This window comes from Fusarium flagelliforme (genome assembly GCF_020744385.1).
Source record: "Fusarium flagelliforme strain FIESC 12 MPI-CAGE-AA-0113 chromosome Unknown B0J16scaffold_2, whole genome shotgun sequence".
NCBI lineage: Eukaryota > Fungi > Ascomycota > Sordariomycetes > Hypocreales > Nectriaceae > Fusarium > Fusarium flagelliforme.
This window is the reverse complement of record NW_025763504.1, coordinates 369,458-387,970: the sequence shown is the minus strand read 5'-3', so window position 1 is coordinate 387,970 and position 18,513 is coordinate 369,458. Positions and strand designations below refer to the sequence as shown.

The 18,513-nt window shown below is 47.0% G+C and overlaps 10 protein-coding genes and 1 non-coding gene across 11 annotated transcripts; 3 read left to right on the top strand and 8 right to left on the bottom strand.

Moving 5' to 3' along the window:
* Positions 1-49: 49 nt before the first annotated feature.
* On the bottom strand, positions 50-1,126 carry B0J16DRAFT_331829 (uncharacterized protein). Its single transcript, XM_046126640.1, has one exon. It carries the CDS (start codon positions 1,047-1,049, stop codon positions 213-215), a length of 837 nt encoding a protein of 278 aa, XP_045985742.1. The 5' UTR covers positions 1,050-1,126; the 3' UTR covers positions 50-212.
* Positions 1,127-1,493: 367 nt separating this feature from the next.
* B0J16DRAFT_315542 (major facilitator superfamily domain-containing protein) lies at positions 1,494-3,402 on the bottom strand (the record flags this gene model as incomplete). Its single annotated transcript, XM_046125254.1, has 8 exons — positions 1,494-2,102; positions 2,156-2,420; positions 2,471-2,577; positions 2,633-2,844; positions 2,900-2,970; positions 3,023-3,076; positions 3,128-3,202; positions 3,257-3,402. The coding sequence occupies 8 exons, from the start codon at positions 3,400-3,402 to the stop codon at positions 1,494-1,496; spliced, it is 1,539 nt and encodes a 512-aa protein (XP_045985741.1).
* A 330-nt stretch (positions 3,403-3,732) lies between these two features.
* B0J16DRAFT_331826 (uncharacterized protein) lies at positions 3,733-5,672 on the bottom strand. The gene is made up of 3 exons (XM_046126639.1): positions 4,745-5,672; positions 4,398-4,690; positions 3,733-4,335 (listed from the first exon to the last, which is right to left on the bottom strand). The coding sequence occupies exons 1-3, from the start codon at positions 5,564-5,566 to the stop codon at positions 3,816-3,818; spliced, it is 1,635 nt and encodes a 544-aa protein (XP_045985740.1). The 5' UTR covers positions 5,567-5,672; the 3' UTR covers positions 3,733-3,815.
* Positions 5,673-6,134: 462 nt separating this feature from the next.
* B0J16DRAFT_50538 (uncharacterized protein) lies at positions 6,135-7,546 on the top strand. Its single transcript, XM_046133953.1, has 2 exons — positions 6,135-6,345; positions 6,392-7,546. Exons 1-2 carry the CDS (start codon positions 6,267-6,269, stop codon positions 7,489-7,491), a joined length of 1,179 nt encoding a protein of 392 aa, XP_045985739.1. The 5' UTR covers positions 6,135-6,266; the 3' UTR covers positions 7,492-7,546.
* Positions 7,547-7,584: 38 nt separating this feature from the next.
* On the bottom strand, positions 7,585-9,212 carry B0J16DRAFT_368151 (amidohydrolase 3; the record flags this gene model as incomplete). Its single annotated transcript, XM_046130192.1, has 1 exon — positions 7,585-9,212. One exon carries the CDS (start codon positions 9,210-9,212, stop codon positions 7,602-7,604), a length of 1,611 nt encoding a protein of 536 aa, XP_045985738.1. The 3' UTR covers positions 7,585-7,601.
* Positions 9,213-9,656: 444 nt separating this feature from the next.
* B0J16DRAFT_t93 lies at positions 9,657-9,730 on the top strand. Its single transcript has one exon. It is a non-coding gene; the product is annotated as a tRNA-Val (tRNA).
* An 81-nt stretch (positions 9,731-9,811) lies between these two features.
* On the bottom strand, positions 9,812-10,995 carry B0J16DRAFT_410605 (uncharacterized protein; the record flags this gene model as incomplete). Its single annotated transcript, XM_046133168.1, has 2 exons — positions 10,594-10,995; positions 9,812-10,547 (listed from the first exon to the last, which is right to left on the bottom strand). The coding sequence occupies exons 1-2, from the start codon at positions 10,896-10,898 to the stop codon at positions 9,812-9,814; spliced, it is 1,041 nt and encodes a 346-aa protein (XP_045985737.1). The 5' UTR covers positions 10,899-10,995.
* A 172-nt stretch (positions 10,996-11,167) lies between these two features.
* On the bottom strand, positions 11,168-12,283 carry B0J16DRAFT_368149 (uncharacterized protein). The gene is made up of 3 exons (XM_046130190.1): positions 12,257-12,283; positions 12,042-12,212; positions 11,168-11,993 (listed from the first exon to the last, which is right to left on the bottom strand). The coding sequence occupies exon 3, from the start codon at positions 11,854-11,856 to the stop codon at positions 11,260-11,262; it is 597 nt and encodes a 198-aa protein (XP_045985736.1). The 5' UTR covers positions 11,857-11,993; positions 12,042-12,212; positions 12,257-12,283; the 3' UTR covers positions 11,168-11,259.
* Positions 12,284-13,197: 914 nt separating this feature from the next.
* On the top strand, positions 13,198-14,704 carry B0J16DRAFT_410603 (uncharacterized protein). Its single transcript, XM_046133167.1, has 3 exons — positions 13,198-13,611; positions 13,654-13,882; positions 13,926-14,704. Exons 1-3 carry the CDS (start codon positions 13,220-13,222, stop codon positions 14,688-14,690), a joined length of 1,386 nt encoding a protein of 461 aa, XP_045985735.1. The 5' UTR covers positions 13,198-13,219; the 3' UTR covers positions 14,691-14,704.
* B0J16DRAFT_331819 (glutathione S-transferase) lies at positions 14,705-15,616 on the bottom strand. Its single transcript, XM_046126638.1, has one exon. It carries the CDS (start codon positions 15,455-15,457, stop codon positions 14,789-14,791), a length of 669 nt encoding a protein of 222 aa, XP_045985734.1. The 5' UTR covers positions 15,458-15,616; the 3' UTR covers positions 14,705-14,788.
* Positions 15,617-15,776: 160 nt separating this feature from the next.
* B0J16DRAFT_331818 (Alpha/Beta hydrolase protein) lies at positions 15,777-18,409 on the bottom strand. Its single transcript, XM_046126637.1, has 3 exons — positions 18,199-18,409; positions 17,497-18,144; positions 15,777-17,388 (listed from the first exon to the last, which is right to left on the bottom strand). Exons 1-3 carry the CDS (start codon positions 18,335-18,337, stop codon positions 16,130-16,132), a joined length of 2,046 nt encoding a protein of 681 aa, XP_045985733.1. The 5' UTR covers positions 18,338-18,409; the 3' UTR covers positions 15,777-16,129.
* Between the last annotated feature and the right edge of the window lie 104 nt (positions 18,410-18,513).

Sequence of the window (18,513 nt, the reverse complement as noted above, 5' to 3'; positions counted from 1 at the left end):
TACGGCATAAAAAGGCTTTAGCGTCTGGCAATATTTATGCTATTTATTAGAGCATTAGTGACAAGAAGCCGCTAGACACGCCTACTAACCAGGACAACTCTGATCGATCGAGCCAGAACTTCGTGAGAAGGAATTCGTGGAATAAACCGATCAAAAGATAGTTAGACGTATACATAATGTGAAGTATAAAGGGAAGGTCATAGTACCATGCCTCAGTCTGTCACCCACAAACAACGTGTTTCCTCATCGAGGTCAGCTTCCTCGTAGTTGGTCAGATCTTCTATTTCCTCCCCTCCATCCTCAAGGATCTGTTTATCAACATCCATAATTTCCATGGACTCAGCTTCTGCCTCGCCGGACATGAACGCCTTTCGATGTGAAAACATCTCCGATCCCAGGCTTCCACTACCGCGTGGGCGGATGACGTGAAGGCGGTAGGCGAACACTATTCCAGGAGCAGTCTCGTAGGAATCAGTCTTCGTCGTTTCATTACCTCCGGATAGGCTGCCACCCACTTCCACTGGTAAAGGCCCAGTAGGCCCAGAAGCTTCCACCGAAGCGTTGTTTCCCCGTCCTCTCTCGATGGTTACAGTAAACGGATCGTTAGTGACCCGTAGACCGGACACGATGTAGATGGGCCGTTTGCCATATAGCCCACTGTCAACATGATCTTTCACCTCTTCCACTTTGAGTACACTTTGCAGAAAGTCTTTGTTGAAAGGAGCCTGAAGACTTCGAACTTCGTGGTCCACGGTCTCGTACTTGATAGCGTCGCGACGACTGCGCTCGTAACCAACGGATACAGAAGCGACTTCAATGAACTTGGCAAATAGGCTCATGCCGGCAGTTCGCGACATTTCATTTGAATGGAAATGGCTTTTCTCGACAAGAATCTCGATGGCAGGAAGCGTAATTGCGTTGGTGCGGGGTGAAGCCAGAGTTTCAGTAAGGCGGTTAGGGTGAGGGATGACAGCTCCCAGTTGTAAGGGTCCATCAGGACTGAAAGTAAAGTCAGGTGGCAAGAACCATGTTTTCTTCATTGTAGACATGGCTGTGTGTGAGGTTGCCTTCGCTAGGTGCTAAATTGTTTTTGCAAGGAATTATAAGTTATTCAGATCGAAACGTATGATGTCTGCTGGTGGGTTGAAAATACCCCGCACTGTGGCTTTTATGGTGTAAGCATCTATCTATTGGTGGGTACGTAGATTTGTAACAGTTGAGCTGTTAATCGGGTGGAAATCTAGCAAATGAAAAGCCGATTTTCATTCCTATGAAGCTAATAGCTATAGTGAAAACATTATAGGGTACAGTTCCTAGAATCCGTTTAGACTGTAGGAATATTTCAATACTAGAGTGGAAATAAAGGGATGCCGCAGTGAGCTCCCACTTGTGCGTAGAGAGAGACGGTATGGGACCAAACAGCCGATCGTATTGATTGGCTGTTTTGCCAAATAGTAAGATCTGTCCCATATCAAATTCCCTTTCGTTTGCATCTATTGTTGGACTGTGAATCTGCTTCGCTTCCGCAATTCGTGTCCATAGCGGAACAGGTACCAGAATCCAACAATACCAAGGATGCTCAAACCACCCAACAGACTGCATCCTTTTCCAATACCAAGGTTCAGGTAAAGAGGTCTACCAAACAAAATGGCCGCTGCTGCAAACGAACTCCTCAATGCATCGTTGGCGGCAAAAAGACTAGCTGCGTAATGAGGGTATCCCAATGGTAGGTAGATGAAGATGCCAGAGCCTACAACGAATGAGAAGCCACAGTAAATAACAATACCAAGCGTTGGAACCTCCCAGGGGATTGACTCTCTTGCGCCCCAGCCAAACAGGAACATGCCAATTGGCGCACCAAAGACACCAAGTAGGCCAGGACGCAAGAAAGTCTCGGGGGCATCGTAGGATCCCAGTGCTTTGAATCGCTTTTCGATGAATATACGATACCAAGATAGGTACCAAACGATACCTATGATGCACGCGATTAGAACGCACACAAAGACAGCATTCATTTCTCCAAGATTCATCCCATAGATTTTGGGATAGACAAGTGGGAATACTTCGAAGAAGGAATAGTATATTCCATAAGTGAAGGATGTCTAAACAGACGAATTAGGAATGGAGGTCTTTTGAAAGGATGAAAGCAACTTACATAAATGTTGACAAATGCGATTGAAGGATCTTTGAGAGAAATCTCAAATGGTTTAATCAGCGCCGTTTTGATGGCGTCTCTCGAGGTCACACTCCTCAACACAATGGATCTTTCGTCGATGTATTTGTCCGACCCAGTTTCTTCTCGCAGCAGTTTGGCCCTGTGGTACAGCAACGTCGGCGTAGACGTCTCAGGTAAGAAGATGAACAGGAGGATCAAAACAAAGCTTGACAGCCATAGCAGTTCCCACATGGACCACCGCCATCTATTACTGATTAACACAAGTGGCATTGGCGTAGAGAAAGGGAATCATACCCTTTGATGACAACTGAGAAGCCTGAAAACAATGGGCCAAGTGCCGGGCCGCAGTACATGGCGCCTGACCATGCCGCTAGACTGTATGGAATATAAATGACGGAAAACTGTTGACAGTTAGTGACTAGACAAGGTGGTAAAGTCAGAGAAACCTGGTAGTACCATATCGGTAAGGCTCGCAGCGCCAGTGGCGAGGCATGGGCTTCCGAAGAATCCTTGCAGGAAACGAATGACGAGAAACCCGGCGAAGCTCTCTGTCAAAGCTGCTCCAACGCAGAGGAGATTGAAAATGATGAATGTGATAATGTAGATGGGGTTACGTCCGATATAGGGGATTTCGCTAAGTGGAGAGAAAAGAAGCGGCCCCAAGCCATCTGTAGATTCTTGTCAGCTTTTGTCAAAGTCGTGACTTTAATTGCAAAGACACACATCCGAGAACATAAAGTGCGAGACCTAGCGACGCGACTGTTTCTGTGACGTTGAACTCTTCCATTACCTGTCTATATGCTAATTTAGTGTATCGTTCTCATGACTAACAGATCTTTGACTTACCCGACACTTGGAACGTAGATGGATGACCCGCAATAGATGGTAAAAGTGTACAAGCTTTGAAGAGATTTAGCTTTAGCGGGATCGAATCAGTGAGGTACGACTTACCAGATCAGGGCGACCACCGCTGTCTTCCTAATTGTCGACCAATTCTGGGGATTCTCCGCGTCGTCATCTGACTTCCTGCATTTGCCGTGAGAAAAACCGAAGCTTGATAGCATTACTCTTGTCACTCACCATCCAATAATTACACAATCATCTGATGTGTCGATGGCTTCTTTTGGATACTCATCTTTATAGCTTTCTTTTGCGAAGACTCGATTCCTTGTTGCTACCCTGACAACCGTACCAAGGGCCGTGGTCCGAAAATGATGCGCAGCCATGCTAACGAGATGACTTTAAAGAGTGTGGATTGGGAATGTTGCATCAGTAGAAGCTAGGTGGGACGTAGGGCAGGCTTATATGTTTTGCTTAATATTTTCAGCCTCTACCATTAAGAGTCTTATTGAATTTATCAGCAGCTCTTTCACACAGTCCGATGAGTACAGGTACTCGGGACGACCAAGGGGTTTTCGGCCCCACCCATAGGCAATTCGGGATTTAGGTGTGGGTCCTTATCCCGGAGCCAAGACTTACAGGGACGGGAGGTGGTCTGAACATGATTGATGGTACAGAGTAGCCAAACATAAGGAAGACTCATATCATCAATGAAACTCTTGCATCGAATTAATTATTCCTTGAAATATCATCTAACCGGCTTCACTTTATAATACAGCACGTTTTCCGCTTCCCTTCTTTATGTCAAGTTCCCCAGACCATCAAGCCACTCTTGTTCAAATAAATCCTCAAGCGTAGCATCTTGCGAGATTCCAGTGCAAGCGGGCTGATAATTGAAGGTCGTCATCTCAGTCTCAAAAATGCAATTAGCAATTCTCTTGAGCTCCAGTAATATTTTCTTGGCACGAGGCCATATATCCTCATAATGTCTGAGCGTGCCAAGACAAACGCGGATTCGGGATCGGGCTACTTCGGCTTCATCTTTGGGCAATGCCGACTTGCAGGCAATAAGGTGAGCAATCGTGCAGCAGGCAATCATGCAAATGATGAAAGGCGATAACTGGGCAGACCCGAGGGGTAAGATGATGAGACATTGATTCTGCTTGCGGATGGCTTGTAAGAGCTTTTGCAGATGTGACTGACGGTTCAGCCCGACTCCACCGCTGAGGGTCGGAGGGGGAGGCGATCCACACGTAGAGATTCCTTCGACAGGGTCGTATCGAAGGGTGGAAAAAGGTCTGTGTATGTAAGCAAGGCATCTACGGGTTTGTTTTGTCAGTTTAATTCAACAACCGGCTGCAACACATGTGCGATTTCTTACGTGTACATCATCATATGTGATTGCAAAATGAGTTGATCCAGAAAGGCAGGCCGAACATCAAGCTCCCGTTTACTGGGCGGTAACATAGCAAACCAGCCAGCGATCTTAGCCTCAAAATTATCACAGAGTATCAATGCTTCAGATACGTCTTTGAACTTGAGTGATGCGTGCAGTGTGGTAGCAAATACTACACTGGCGTCGATGAAATATGCAAATGAAGAGAAGGACTTTTCTTGCATGTCGTACTCGCGGCTATGGTACTCTGCGAATGTCGTTCGTGTCGGTGGGATAAGCTTGGTAGTCCGGTTTAGCAATGACGATATCTTGGGCAACATCTGGACAATTACCATTTCGTTGTACTCTTTATCTTCGCATGGTAGATCCACGTCAAACCCGAGTTCCTCAAGGCCTAGAACATAGTCCTGTCGAATAACGGCAAAGTTTGCGTCAGTCACGTACAACATCCACATTGTGCGCCTCCAACTTTCTGCTAGTACTGGATCACTTTCGGAAACCATGTCGGCGAACATCTTGGTGTCCATGCCAATAAGACTTGCTTGGTTCATTGCCTTTGACAGTAGTTCATCGGCAAGCTCCTGCTCGGCGCACATGCTCTTTGCCAATGCCATCAGGAGAGTTGTTTGCACTGTGAAGCCATCTATCACATCGTTCTGCTCTAAGAGGGGATTTTCGATTCCAAGTAGAGGATTGCTCGTGTAAAAAGAGCCAATGTTCTGAACAGCCGCCACGAGAAGCAGAATGTTGGGACATCCAGAGGCGCGCCTTGCATCAAGAGCTCTTCTCGGCAGAACAAATGGATGGCCCGGGTGAAAGTTTTCGTAATACAAATCAACAAGCTCGGTTTCAAAATGGAGATGAGTTTCCGCGACACCAAAGTCAGAGCTTCCCGGAACCGAGCCGGATGGCGTCTGCTGAAATGCCTCGGTCGGAGTTGCAAGGCTAGCAGTGGACGTTAACTGGAATTCTTGAGCTCTCGATCTTCTGGCTGTTGCTTTATAGTTGCCGCTTCGACGCGATTCCGGAAATGTGCAGGTTTTGGAGAGGCTTTGGCACCGGGAACAGACGGGGCGTGTTCCGTCGCATTTTAAATGCTGGTTTCGACATGGTAGACAGGCAAGCGATGCACGTATTTTCGGTCGGTGCTCCATTTAGATAGAAATTAGTCTGGAAGCTTATGGAGTTGCTTCCGTCAAGATTGGTTGTTGTCGATTGTTGCGGCTTCAGGTCAGTGGTATCTTTGAAAACGAAGATCTGTAGAAACAGTCATATTTACCATCTCCGAAGAGCGGTGCTGCCAATACAGCCCCATACCGCGGTACACTAATGAACACGTGACCTCTGCATCCGGACCCCGGCAAGCCTACTGTAGCTAATTAAAAACAGGCGCTATAGTTAGCTACAGCAGCTAGGATAAAAGCTACAACAGCGAGCTACAGCAGTAACTACAGAGGCTTAGCCTTCTATAACTCTCGACTGCAGCTTTAATTGCACTGTCAATCTAAGGCTCTACTTTACTTAATTCACTTACAGTTGGTAAGAATAAACCTATTTACCGGTTACTCTTAGCTGATGATTAAAATCTTAATACAATTTCAGATATAAGACTGCTAAAAGGAATGAGAAAGCCATATCGTACGATAATCTTGATATTAAGACTGGTCATAAATTCCCACAATTTCCCACTAGCAGCTGACAAAACGATAGTCCCTGCTAAGACTTAACTATCGATCTATCATTGGGCCTAGACCACACGGTCTGGGCTTAGCTGGATTATATATATTGTATCCCAGTCTCCTTTTCTTGTTATCCCCAGGTCAAATTCTTTTCATTACCTCCTCGCTCGTTACAATGCATCCTCGTGTTTTGTTTATCGGCCTCTCGGGCCTGGGAGTCGCCGTTGGAAGTGTCTGTCGCCCACGTACCACAGGTGAGTTCTACCCTTCATTGTAGGTGGTGGTTGCTGACTCTTGTAGCCCTGTCCGCTAGTGTGTCTCTGTCCACTGCAGAGGTCGTAACACTTTCAACATCTACTACTGAGATCGAGACGTCCACCACGGCCACTGCATCTACTACAGATGAGACACTCCTTTCAAGCTCGGCATCCCTCGACACCGGGTTCCTTTCCACTACAACAGCTTCAACAAAACCTGTATCAACGGATACCTTGATTGAGTCCACTACCACAACAATCGAGACTAGTTTGCTTTCTACTACGGAGACGTCGAGCGAAACGAGTAGGCCCCAGACCTCGACTGAGTCTACGACTACGGCTACAACACTCGAGACCAGTATCGTCGTTACGACGTCGGTCGGTATCTCTAGTACTACTGTCGTTGAGACAACCATTACTTCTAGTGATACCAGTCTCCTCACAACTACCGAAGCTACGACTCTAGAAACCAGTGTTACAGTTGCAACTTCGATTGAGATCCCCACCACCACCCTCATCGAAACAACTGCAACTTTCGAGGATTCCAATCTCCTCTCGACTACTGAAGCTACGACACTGGAGACAAGCCTTGCGATCACAACCTCAGATGACATCTCAACCACCACCCTCGCTGAAACAACCACAACCTCCGAATCCGAGTCAATCCCAACCGCCTTTAAGCTCGTCCCCTCCACAGGCCCAAAGTCTGGCCAAACATTGAAGATTGGCACTTACTCATTCGCCAGCGCGTCATTTGAGGACTCGTCATCCACAGTACCGATCTCCTGGGCTCCCGAAACCGGATACCTCACCGTATCAACCGGCTTTTTCCTTTGTGCCAGTTACAATACAGGTGTCCCAGGTGCAGAGATTATAAGCTGTAAAAGTAATACCTTGACGACTAGTTTGATTGTCTGTGAAGCCCCTGCGGGACAAGCCTTGAAGTGCAAGGCTCCTGATTGTCATATCACCTTTTCAGGCTTTACTGGACCTCAGAGAGTTTGTCCTGTTGGTGCTGAACCTTGGACGCAATTCTATACCAAGAGGGTGACGGGATCTATGGAGAGTTGGCGTGCTGCTATGGGAAGAGATATCTCGGACCCGGATTATACTCCTATCGAGTTCAAGATCGTATCAGACTAGGTCTCCAATTGCCAACCTATACTGTATAACGATACAATGATCGGTTGTGGCATTTCCATTCTTATGTATATATATCAAAGACTATTATAATCCACGACCATCACTTGACTCTAGGTCTTCCTTGTGTAAGCTCTCTTCCCACCAAACCAAGTCTCTTGAACTTTAACATCCAACAACCCCTCAACGCTAACCATATCTTCCAAAACCATGAAATCCGCCCTCAATCCCACCTCCAACCTCCCTGTCCAACCCTCCGCAAATCTCGAATACGCTGCTCCATACGTAGCACCGGTAATAGCCTGCAACAAGCTCAACTTACTCTTCTCATTCGTGACATCCTTCCTCTCCGGCTCAAGGGCAGACCTTCTCGTTGTGGCATTATATAAATTCGGGAACGGGAGGTGTCGCGCTGTGGGTGCGTCTGTACCTATTGCAACGTTTGCATGACCGTCGAGACATTCTTTATAAGGAAATGCGTTCTCCCATGCCGATGGTTTGACGAGTTTCGCGTAGCCTTCTAATATGGCGGGATCGCTGTGGACGGGTTGAATAGACGCTGTTATACCCAAAGCTCCAAGTCGTAAAGCATCTTCCGGCGTGGCCATTTCTAGATGCTCGATTCGATGACGAGCGGTAGGATTGTTGGTACTCGCTATAGCTTCAATAGCTTGCGTAACGGCTACATCGCCAATAGCATGTATAGCACACTGCATCCCAGCTTTCGTAATCTGACCAAGTGCTCTATTCATAGCCTCAGCTGGCCAAAGTGGTTGAACAAGATCAGCTGATTCGCCGTAGGGATAGGATAATGCAGCTGTGCATCCATCTACTACACCGTCGCAGATAAGCTTTACACCCACAACACAGAATTCTGGCGCCTTGGAAGGATGGAATTTGGCGTGCATGTCGATAGCTTCTTGGATTTGGGCATCGAGAAGAGTTTGGTCTGCTTCGTAGGGTACGAACCAATGTGCTGCGATGTGAAGGTTTATACCCTTCTTTTCGCGGAGTAGTTGGAGTGCTTCCCATGCTGTTGAATCCATCGCCATGTCGATGACTCCAGTATATCCTTCTGCCGAGTATGCGTCTATAGCTTTCTCCAGTGCTTCCAGTTTATCGTCCATTGAAAGAGATTGAATTAAGAACGGCCAGATATACGCCGTAACAGCAGCTTCAGCTAGGAGGCCTGTGGGATTCCCATCTTTATCCCACGTAACGAATTCCGGTACCTTTTGTCTCATTTCCTCAATGGGTAACTTCTTTAACGCAGCGGTATTACACCACGCAGAATGAAGATCATTCGCATCAATAAAGACAGGTCTCGGATCAATATCATCGATCATACTCGCCAAGGCAATCCCATCAGTCGCAGACTGAAGCCATCCTCGACAAAGAATATGTGGCGATTCAGGATTCTGCTTGGCAAATGTTGATATTCTTTTCCGAATTTCTTCAAGGGATTTGCATCCTCCTAAATCGAGCTTTTGTTGGGAAAGGCCGAAGAAGAGGAGATGGACGTGACTGTCGATGAAACCTGGGAGTACGACTTGATTGTTGAGGTTAACAATTTCTGCGCCGATGGATTTTGCTTTTTGAACTGTTTCGTGATTTTCAGAGCCGATATATGTTATTTTTGACTCTTGGGTTATCACGCATTCTTGATGAGAGGTATGATCGCGGTTGAGAAACCGGCCGTTCGTCAGAACAGTTGTAGAGGCCATGCTGAACGATGATGTAGAAAGAGATAGAGGTTAACAGCAGAGATATTCGTCAGACATGAGAGAATGAGGGGATATAAATAACAATCAACAAAGTATACGACGTAGCATTGAAGTACGGCGTCCAAAGCGGGGACATGTCAAAACGACATTCCCATGTTGAATTACTGGTGATGTCGGCGAACCCAGTGCTTAAACTGCCCGAATTTGGATCCCCGTGTAACGCTAATATCTGAAAGTCGCATCGACCTTCCGAAACGAGTTAACATGATTCTTGGCGACGAACGCCATGAAAGTTGCCGAGACTTGAATGAGCGACTTGCATGGGGACTTTTCCGCGGTGGGAATAAACCGGATCTAGGTCGCTTCAACCTTCCAATCCTCCAATGGTCCTCGATCGTGGTTTAATTTGGTTCCACATCTTGGAGTCTTCAGCAAAAACAGCTTGGTACTGTGGTCTAGTTGGTCATGACATCTCGTTAACACCGAGAAGGTCCCCGGTTCGAGCCCGGGCAGAACCTCACTTTTTGCCTTGCACACAATTATTTTGTCATCAAGTCTTTAATTCGCTGATCGGTAAGTAGCAAGTAAAAGTAGTGTATTTACTCCTTGCTATCCGTGATACTGTCTTGAAGTAATGTTTTGATGCCATCTATATCCAACCCCTCGAGTTTGTCGTCCACAATTGACCATCCGTTTGATTCAATAAAAGCTCGAACCTCATTTTGCAAATCATGAATAGTATGATAGTGAAACCGCCAGCATTTATGAAGAATCTCCCCCATAAACTCATCCTCAAGATCAGGCATCCAGTCCTCATCTCTCGCCAAACGTTCGGTTTCTCCGCTTTCTCGGCCCATGCCATCGCCTGGGTTGTGGGACGTCATGATACAATGCATCAATCTCGCAAACATGAACATATCCGTTCCAAGTGTTGGTACGACTTCCCTTGATAGTGAAAGTGCATCTGGCGAAAACTCATTGTAGGTGAGAAACCAACCGGGGCAGTTCCAGTCTGTTTTTGGGTCATGGAATTCTGAACCTAGGAAGCCTGCTAGTGATATATCGAGGGTCTCTGCTGATAGCCAGCAGCATTCCAACATAATTTCTCCGTAGGCTATGTTATGAGAGTGCATCAATTCAAGGGTCGACAGTAGCTGCAAGCTCCACTGGTAGGCTAGAGGTAGGAACTCCGGCTTGATACGAGAGTTAGGCAATGTGGCTCCAGCCTGAGCACTGTACACTCTTCCCTCGTATTCCTCGAAGAAATTCCAAAGTGAGCCATATGTTGGCTTTCGAAGTATGGGGAGACCCGTCCAAGCATCTTGGCCCAGGACTCTGTTCCAATTAGTAAAGATCTATACAGACGGTCTTGGAGACCTACGGGACTATTCCTGGATGCTCTTGACCAATCAAATCGTAAGCAAAGGACGTTTTGAAGCACATAAAAGCCTCTGAATCTTCTCGCCACGGGGCATCCGGCTCATCAGCTTCTCCATCGACCCAGAATCGACAACTGGGAACGAAGATGACAGAGTTTTTATCCCTTGACCAAACGTTGACAGGTCCAATGAATATTTCTCTTGGAAGCCTCAGACCTTTTGGGTCGGTTAATGGGATGGTTCGAGGACCTGTTCCAGTCCGATAGTAAGTTTCCAGCGGTGCTTTATTCCGAACACCTCGAGCCATGGCGAAGAAAGGTCCTAAAAATTTCGATTCGTTAAGTAGACCTTTACGGATTTATTGTCGCAGAACGCAAATGGTAATTGGTCCTTCGAATAATAAGAAGATGGTAGTTGTTGGTCAATCACACTCTGCTTTATCACAAGAGCGCCCCATGTATTTATAGACATTGGCTTGCAGTGAAATCCACTACCAGGCAACCACTACCTCTAGCCTCTAGTAAGCTCTTGGCATTTATTTAATATGAGCATATCCAAAACAGCTAGTCTAATGGCCCCGCTCCGCACGACCTAGTACAAGAAAGCACAAAAAAAAAAGGTGCCCAACCAGAGAGTTTTGTAATCCACGACGTTTCGACCGGAGCATATCAGATAATACCGGTGGGTTGCGCCGTGCCGCTGTTTGTACCATCTGCAGTTGGCACATTTTGGTAAGGCTTCGACTTCGAAACGTCTTCGCGACGAAGGCCGTACCCGTGGTAATCTTCGAGTGTCTCATGACAGTAGTATGTGCCTAGAGTATATCCGCTGCAATCCTCTTTGAGGGAAGGATTGTATCTGTACATCAACTGCATACTCATCCTGCTGTGACGCAATTGGGTACTGCAAGGGAAGTATGCCCTGAACCACCGTACGCAATTCGCAATCTCGCCTTGAGCCCGAGGAGATGGGGGGACGAAGGGTTTCTTTGGTGTAGGCGTTGGGCTTTCGAGCTGCATGCAGTAGGAAACATATGGTGAAATCGTGCATGGGAAGTCATAGGTGGGCGTCCCTTCTACTACGACATTCTGGTCCAGACTGGGATTCCAGAGGAAGAACTGTTCAAGGGATATTTCAGCGCCCTGTGCTGCGTCTCGACAGGAAATAGGGCTTCCCGCCTTTTTCTCGTTCCACCAGAGATAGTCCCAACAGCCGGTACGAGTACCATTGGCTATGGGTACATATGGAGCGTCTCTGGGAGCCATGTCCTATTAGCATTTCGGTGACTTCTTCTGGCTCAATTGTCGACTCTTACTCGGCACGAATATAATCGTCAAGACTGAGGAACATATCGCCAGATTTGAGAGTATGGTTTGAGCTGCAGGTTTGCGTTGGCGGTGGACTTGTTCATGTCAGCAAGAGGTTTGACTTTCCTTTAAGTGAGACTTACAATGAACTCCGCAATGGGTTGATGGGCTGTTTGTTATAGCAATTGAAACTGGTGGGGCCCCCTGGTAGAAGCGATGGGGTATTGTGCCACAGAATGATCTTATAGCAATCGTCGCAAAAAGGCACGCCCCAGCGTGGAATCTGAAACCACGTGTTGCAATATTCACCATCTCTATCGTTTGTTAGTTTGGTTGTGAAAATAATGAGGCCACCTACGCTTCTCTCAGGCAAGTCCGGTCAACGTTATAGAGTGCTTCCTCCATAGCATAGCTAGCTTTCCATATAGAATCATCTGAATAAGCTTTATAGGTGGCTTTTGACCCGCATTGTTCCTTGACTGAGTCCCGTAGGCCGGCCAAGCTACTGAAGCAGGCGCCCTGGGAAAGACCGTTCGGCTCGATGGTTTCAAGTGAAAGATCTTTGTCAAGGGAAAAATCTTCTACGGGTGGGCAGGGAGCGTTGACGGTAAAAATCGCGATGCAGGCATCGCTGGCACGGTTGAGAAAAGAAGTATCGACTCCTTCAAATTGGAAATTAAGCTGACCGTTCGCTGATAATACACTAGTTCCTGAAAGAATACAGATCATAAAGAGTGGTAAAGACAAGAGGTGTTGCATTTTGTGACGAGTTAAAAAGCCTCTGAAATACCGAGAGTATTCCAGATGGGAAAAAGAATGGAGGAAATTCTTCAAGGGGTTACAGGGCGGTAAGACGGAATTCTAGCGCCAAAGGTGGGGGAGGAGACCCCTAAAACTCTTGGCATATAGGCGCTCGTTTTTCTTCAGGCTCCATTGTGTTGGCGCTAGCACAAACTCTTTGGACTAAGATGCGATAAGATTACTCACAGACACTACCCAATTCCTCGAGTTGATACGGTATAGTCTAATCTGAAAGGTGTACGAAGTGAGACGTGTTAGCGTTCTCGGTCTTTTCCTTCGACGTCAAAGGTAAGCACTAGGCAGATCTGCATTAGCCCCGCCTTCGGCGTATCGATCGATCGATGATTGGAGTTTTGGGCAGGATGAGGCCAGGATGTCTCGGAATATTGTTGTGTCTATTGGTGTGGCTTTTTGTCAGCCGTCAACTTCCATGGACATGACCAAGCTGAGCTTGTACTAAGACACTTCCATTACTCTTTGAACTCTCGTTCATTGATCACTCTGCACATTCACAAATATTATGGATTCTTCAAATGTGTTAACGGAGCTGGAAGCTCACCTCTCCAACTCCCAAGTCCAAGTCTACCACCCCGACGACCCAGAGTATACAAAGCTCCAAGCATGTTTCATTGACAAGCCCATCCAAACTCTAGGGGTCGTCAGACCACAAACTGCAGAAGAAGTCTCCTCAACTCTCTTGTTCTGTCTCAAGAACAACGTCGACTTCTGCGTCCGAACTGGCGGTCATGACTGTGCTTCCCGTACCCTCGTACATGGATCGTTAGTCATCGACATGCGAGATGTTAAGAACGTAACTATCTCAGATGATAAAGAGACTGCGAAAGTCGGTGGTGGAGTTCTGAGTGGGGAGCTTTGTGAGATTCTAGGCAAAGAAGGATTGGCTACACCTGTGTAAGTATTTTCTTAATAGATGGAATGTTGCTGATTGATTAGTGGGACTATCGGTTCGGTCGGGTATGCCGGATGGGCTACTCTGGGCGGCTACGGGCCTTTGGCATCGCATTATGGAATGGGAGTTGATCAAATCCTCGGTGCAAAGATTGTTAATGCGAATGGGGAGATACAGGATGCCGATGGAGAAATGTTAGTCGGTATTCGAGGCGGTGGTGGATCACTCGGGATTATAGTTGAGTTAACTATCAAGGTCTATCCTATCAGCACGGTACGTCGTTTCCCATCCTTGAAAGCCGCTGCTAACGATTTAGATTCTTTTTTCTACTATAATCTTCGAATCAAGTGATTTACCTACCACCCTAACATCCTACACCAACTACTATGAGAATCTCCTTGCGAAAAACCAACTCCCAATTCACCTTCAACTACAGCCATTCATCCTCGAAATCCCAAACTTAGGGACCGTTCTTATGATCGGAGCAACCTGGCATGGTGATAAAGAAGAAGGCCACTCCTGGATCAAGAACATCGCAAGTGCAGCGCACTGCATCATGCAATCCACAGAAGAAACAACCATGGCCGAGCTTCTCGAAAAGAACGACAAAGCTTTCGCAGGTCCATTCCTCGGTCGTGTCTTTACAGTTAGCTTCAAAACTCTCACCCCAAAGACCGTTTCCGTCCTCGGCAAGTACTCTTTAAATGCTCCTGGGGGCGGAGCAATGTTTGCATACCACACTCTTCTCTCAGCCCAAGAACCTGTTAAATCAGTCTTTGGAACACGAGCTCGACATCATATGCTTGAGATTTACGCCCTTACTAATGATAAGGATGAGGCCGAGCAGAGGGAGAAGTGGGGTCGTGAGGTGAAAGCTGAGTTGGAGAGGGAGGATGGGGACAACGTGCTTGAAGGATCGTATGTTTCACTTGGTGAGCATGGGGAGGATTTGAAGAGAGTTTATGGAAAGCATTATGAGACTCTTTTGGGGCTGAAGGAACGGCATGATCCGGGGAATGTGTTTAAGCACAGTATTCCTAAGTTAGCGGTGGTTGGTGAGAAAGTTGTTGAGACTGAGTGATGGATAGACCATGGTACCGAGAGTTTTCATTCATTTAATTGAGATGTAACTTGAGTTGAGAGATCTAGATACTGTCCATTCCTTCAACGTTTCAAGCACTACAGCTTGAAAGGACTCTTAGGTGGGTTCGCCCCAATAGCAAGCTCCATGCCCGGATCAATCTTCTCCATAGTCCTCTTATACGCCTCCCTTCCTGTAACTCGTTCCAAAAACTTCAAAACATTGTCAAACCCCTCCAGACTATACGGCGAAAAGTATCTCATAGTAGTAAGCGGAAACACAACCATGATATCCGCAACAGTAAACTCTTCTCCCGCAAGCCACTCGTTGTTGGCAAGTCTATCATCCAACATCTTCAACGCTTGGTTATATCTCTTCTTTCCAAATTGGACTGCGGGCATGTCATCGGGTAATTTGGCGGATTGGATTAACATGATTCTTCCCAATGCAGGAAAGAGTGTGCCGGGCGTAAAGTGCCACCAGTAGAGAAAGTCTGCGTATGCTGGGGAGGAAGGTGGGATGAAGAGTGCGCCGGAGCCATATTTTTGCGAGATGTATTCTACGCACGCGGCGCTTTCGGCGAGTGTGAGATTGTCATCTTGGATAACGGGGGCTGCGCCCATGGGGTGAAGAGCTTTGAACTCTGGTGGTGCGAGGAGGGGAGAGCGTTTGTAGAGTTTTAGGTCATAGGGGATGTTGAGTTCTTCGCAGAGCCAGGGGATGCGCTCGGATTGGGAGACTTGGAGGTGGTGAACTGTGAGGCCCATGATGACTGTTACTTGAGTGAAGTGAATTGATATGAGTTGAATGAGTTGAATGAGTTGAATGTGAGTTTTAAAATGTCGAGCTTGGCAGATCAAAGCTTCTTATATCGCCATGATAATCGTCATTATGGAGTTTGGCATTTCCCGTGCCGAGGCATTTACCGGTTCCACTGACGATCTGGAGCTTCGTTGACCAATGATAGCATTTACCGCATCGGTATATCATAGTAAGCTAACACTAGTTTGGCTTAGTGAAGAAATGATTTGTAATTCCGTCTCAATCAACTACCCTGTATGAGATGATTGTTCTGTGAAGATTTAGAGATAAATAATAAAATAGCCTGATTCTTTATGTAATAGTACCGAAGGTAAATTGACTATTTTATTTTGTTTTCGATCTGTTTTTTATATCGTTAGAGAGTAAGTGGGGGAATAGTCTGGAGTTATTGCCCCGTGAACTGTTCTTGATCCATCTCGCCTTCAGTGTTTTAAACACTATAACGTTCCAAACTTACAACATTGTCACCATGACCCCCAATGCTAAAGAAGCACAGCGTTAGGATTTATCTAAAGTTGTATAAAGTTACCAAAGTATTTCATCTCTTATGCTCCTCTTATGTTCTTAACCGCCAGGGCTTCACCAAGAGTCCGAGATCACAAAACACCGTCCGTCGTTTATCGAATTGACAATGGTGTTTCTGACTCCCCAATATACAGATCACACCACCGCCCGACCCTTTCCAACATGTCAAGCCAGTAAGCTTGCCTTTCAATCCCATGTCCCTCGCCAGGGTATTTCACGAATTCGCACTTTAGATCATAATGCCGCAGAGCTCTTCTAAACCCCTCCGCCTGCGAAAACGGGCACCGTTCATCTTTTTCGCCGTGCAGAATCAGCATAGGCGGAATAACAGGATTTACCTCACGACGAGACCGTTCCATCGCAGCAGATACCTCCCAAATAGCACTACCCTGACGATTTCTTGTATCATCTTGCGGTAATGTCCAGATGGTATGCCCCCCTGCGAGTTCAACTTCGTAGGTCGAGCCGAGATCTGCTGTTATGGCGAGACTTTCTATATCAACGACTCCTGCGCCTGCAATCGCGGCTTTGAAGCGCCATCCTAGGCCGTGGTCACCGTTGCGAACGCTGCAGAGGTATGTCAAGAGACCCCCTTGACTCCACCCTCCGACCAACAGCTTTTCAGGGTGGGCATAGCCTTTTTTGATAGCAGCGTCTGTGATGGTGATGACATCTTGGTAATCATATTTTCCTTGCCCGCTCACACTGTACATGGCGAATGTCTCACCTCGACCTGATCCGCCTCGGTATTGGGGGAGCAGAACACCGTAACCCTTTGAGAGTAGGTAAGGCGCCCAATTGAAGCAAGATGTATCGAAGCCGTTGCAGTTGCGATCTCTTGGACCGCCGTGGATCAAAACCACCGTTGGAAGTGGTACCTTTGGGGCGTCATTTTCTCTTGACGCAGGAGTGAGGTAGAGCCCGTCTAGCTCGACTTCTCCGTCGGAGGATTGGCACGTGAATCTGTTACAAAAGCCAAAGGAGTGTTGTTCAAGGGGCTTGCCATGGTTGGAGACTTTGACCCGTTGTTTTCTGTCAGGACCTCCGATGATGAAGACTTCGTATGGTGTGTTAACATCTGAGACACTTGCCGCTAAGAATGGAATGCCCTGCAAGTCTATGTGGGCATCCCAAGCCCAAATGTCTGTCTCAGCGAAGAGGTCCACACCACCGATTTCGCCAATTGTGCTGCCGATTCTACCCTGCTGATTGAGAAATATCTTATCGCTTACGATGCGCATATCATCGGCGTCGTCGTTCTCGTAGGTAACGCGGGTAAATTCAGTAGTTCTGGCCGCCGGGTCGATTGCGTACACTGCCCTTCCCCCAGAATCCTTATCTGCTGGTGTGCCTATGACGATATTAGTTCAGCGTAAACAGAAGGTCTTGTGCAAGCATAAGACTCATGATGATAAACATCTCATTGCTAAAGACACGATTCTCATCATTCTGAACGTACCTGTGATGAAATAGATCTTGCCATCTGGTGCCCAGATCAGGTTATAAGGTTCATTCATGACCTTGCAGAGATGCCTGACAGCACCGGTCGTGACGTTAATGATGGCTATAGAGGTGCCTGTCAACATAGCCTCTTCGATATGAGGATTAAGAGTGCTCATAAAGACCAAAGACTGCCCGTCAGGGCTCCAAGCAATCTCGCCAATATTTGGCCAAAGTTTCAAAAACGTAGATAGCCCGTCACCAAGAAGGACCTTAGTCTCAAGTGTCTCTACGTCCAAAAGCCTAAGTTTAGCATAGTCCCACTTTTCGCCCCAGACCTCAGGCTCTTCTTCGTCGTCGTCGTCGCCTTTCTCTTTCTCATCAGGCGAGACATACGCAATCGTCTTTCCATCCGGGGAGAAGGCATATGCGTCGATAGTCTGCTCGTTAGCTTCCTTGGTCAAAGGAAGTGGATCGCCTCCCTCCAGAGAAAGAAGCCAAATGGCAGAACTTTCGCCGGGCTTAGCCCTGTCAGATAGGAAGGCGATACGGCTATTATCGCGTGGGTGCCAAGTTGGGTTAGTATCGTTGGATGTCCCTCGTGTCAACTGTCGAGAGGAATTGGCTTCGTGCGTCGCGAGCCATAGCGTCGACAGATGATTCTTGCCTTTCATCCGGTTAGCCTAACTAGCGTTTTTAACTAAAGGTTCTGTGTTCATGCCCTTTCGTTGATCTCCAAGTAGAGAAGTTGAATAAACCATCTTTTGCCCATCGGGGGAAATCTTGATGGCTTTGGGGACTTGTAGGTCACAGAGAGTCTCTGCGAAGGCTTTGTCGAAGGATGCCGTGGATTGTGCCATGACGAGAGAATTTATTGAAGGATTTTGATGAGATGGAAGACCAGGCAATGTCAACGAAATATTATAGTTGAGGTCGCACCTTTATTGTCTGATCGTTGAGTTGGCATGACATCACGAAGAGCGTCTGATTGGCTCAACAACAGCAGTCAGCATACTGACTCATCTCAGACGCCACA

Excerpts from the sequence above, each read along its gene's own strand:
- B0J16DRAFT_331818 (XM_046126637.1), bottom strand. The coding sequence starts at position 18,337 with ATGGCACAATCCACGGCATCCTTCGACAAAGCCTTCGCAGAGACTCTC. Across the intron at positions 18,145-18,198 it reads ACTTGGAGATCAACGAAAGG|GCAAGAATCATCTGTCGACG; the intron begins GCATGAACACAG and ends ACCGGATGAAAG. Across the intron at positions 17,389-17,496 it reads CAAGATCTATTTCATCACAG|GCACACCAGCAGATAAGGAT; the intron begins GTACGTTCAGAA and ends ATATCGTCATAG.
- B0J16DRAFT_368149 (XM_046130190.1), bottom strand. The coding sequence starts at position 11,856 with ATGGCTCCCAGAGACGCTCCATATGTACCCATAGCCAATGGTACTCGT.
- B0J16DRAFT_331819 (XM_046126638.1), bottom strand. The coding sequence starts at position 15,457 with ATGGGCCTCACAGTTCACCACCTCCAAGTCTCCCAATCCGAGCGCATC.
- B0J16DRAFT_331826 (XM_046126639.1), bottom strand. The coding sequence starts at position 5,566 with ATGGAGCACCGACCGAAAATACGTGCATCGCTTGCCTGTCTACCATGT. Across the intron at positions 4,691-4,744 it reads ATAAAGAGTACAACGAAATG|CTTATCCCACCGACACGAAC; the intron begins GTAATTGTCCAG and ends CGGACTACCAAG. Across the intron at positions 4,336-4,397 it reads TCACATATGATGATGTACAC|ATGCCTTGCTTACATACACA; the intron begins GTAAGAAATCGC and ends ACAAACCCGTAG.
- B0J16DRAFT_410603 (XM_046133167.1), top strand. The coding sequence starts at position 13,220 with ATGGATTCTTCAAATGTGTTAACGGAGCTGGAAGCTCACCTCTCCAAC. Across the intron at positions 13,612-13,653 it reads GAAGGATTGGCTACACCTGT|TGGGACTATCGGTTCGGTCG; the intron begins GTAAGTATTTTC and ends CTGATTGATTAG. Across the intron at positions 13,883-13,925 it reads AGGTCTATCCTATCAGCACG|ATTCTTTTTTCTACTATAAT; the intron begins GTACGTCGTTTC and ends CTAACGATTTAG.
- B0J16DRAFT_331829 (XM_046126640.1), bottom strand. The coding sequence starts at position 1,049 with ATGTCTACAATGAAGAAAACATGGTTCTTGCCACCTGACTTTACTTTC.
- B0J16DRAFT_50538 (XM_046133953.1), top strand. The coding sequence starts at position 6,267 with ATGCATCCTCGTGTTTTGTTTATCGGCCTCTCGGGCCTGGGAGTCGCC. Across the intron at positions 6,346-6,391 it reads CTGTCGCCCACGTACCACAG|CCCTGTCCGCTAGTGTGTCT; the intron begins GTGAGTTCTACC and ends TGACTCTTGTAG.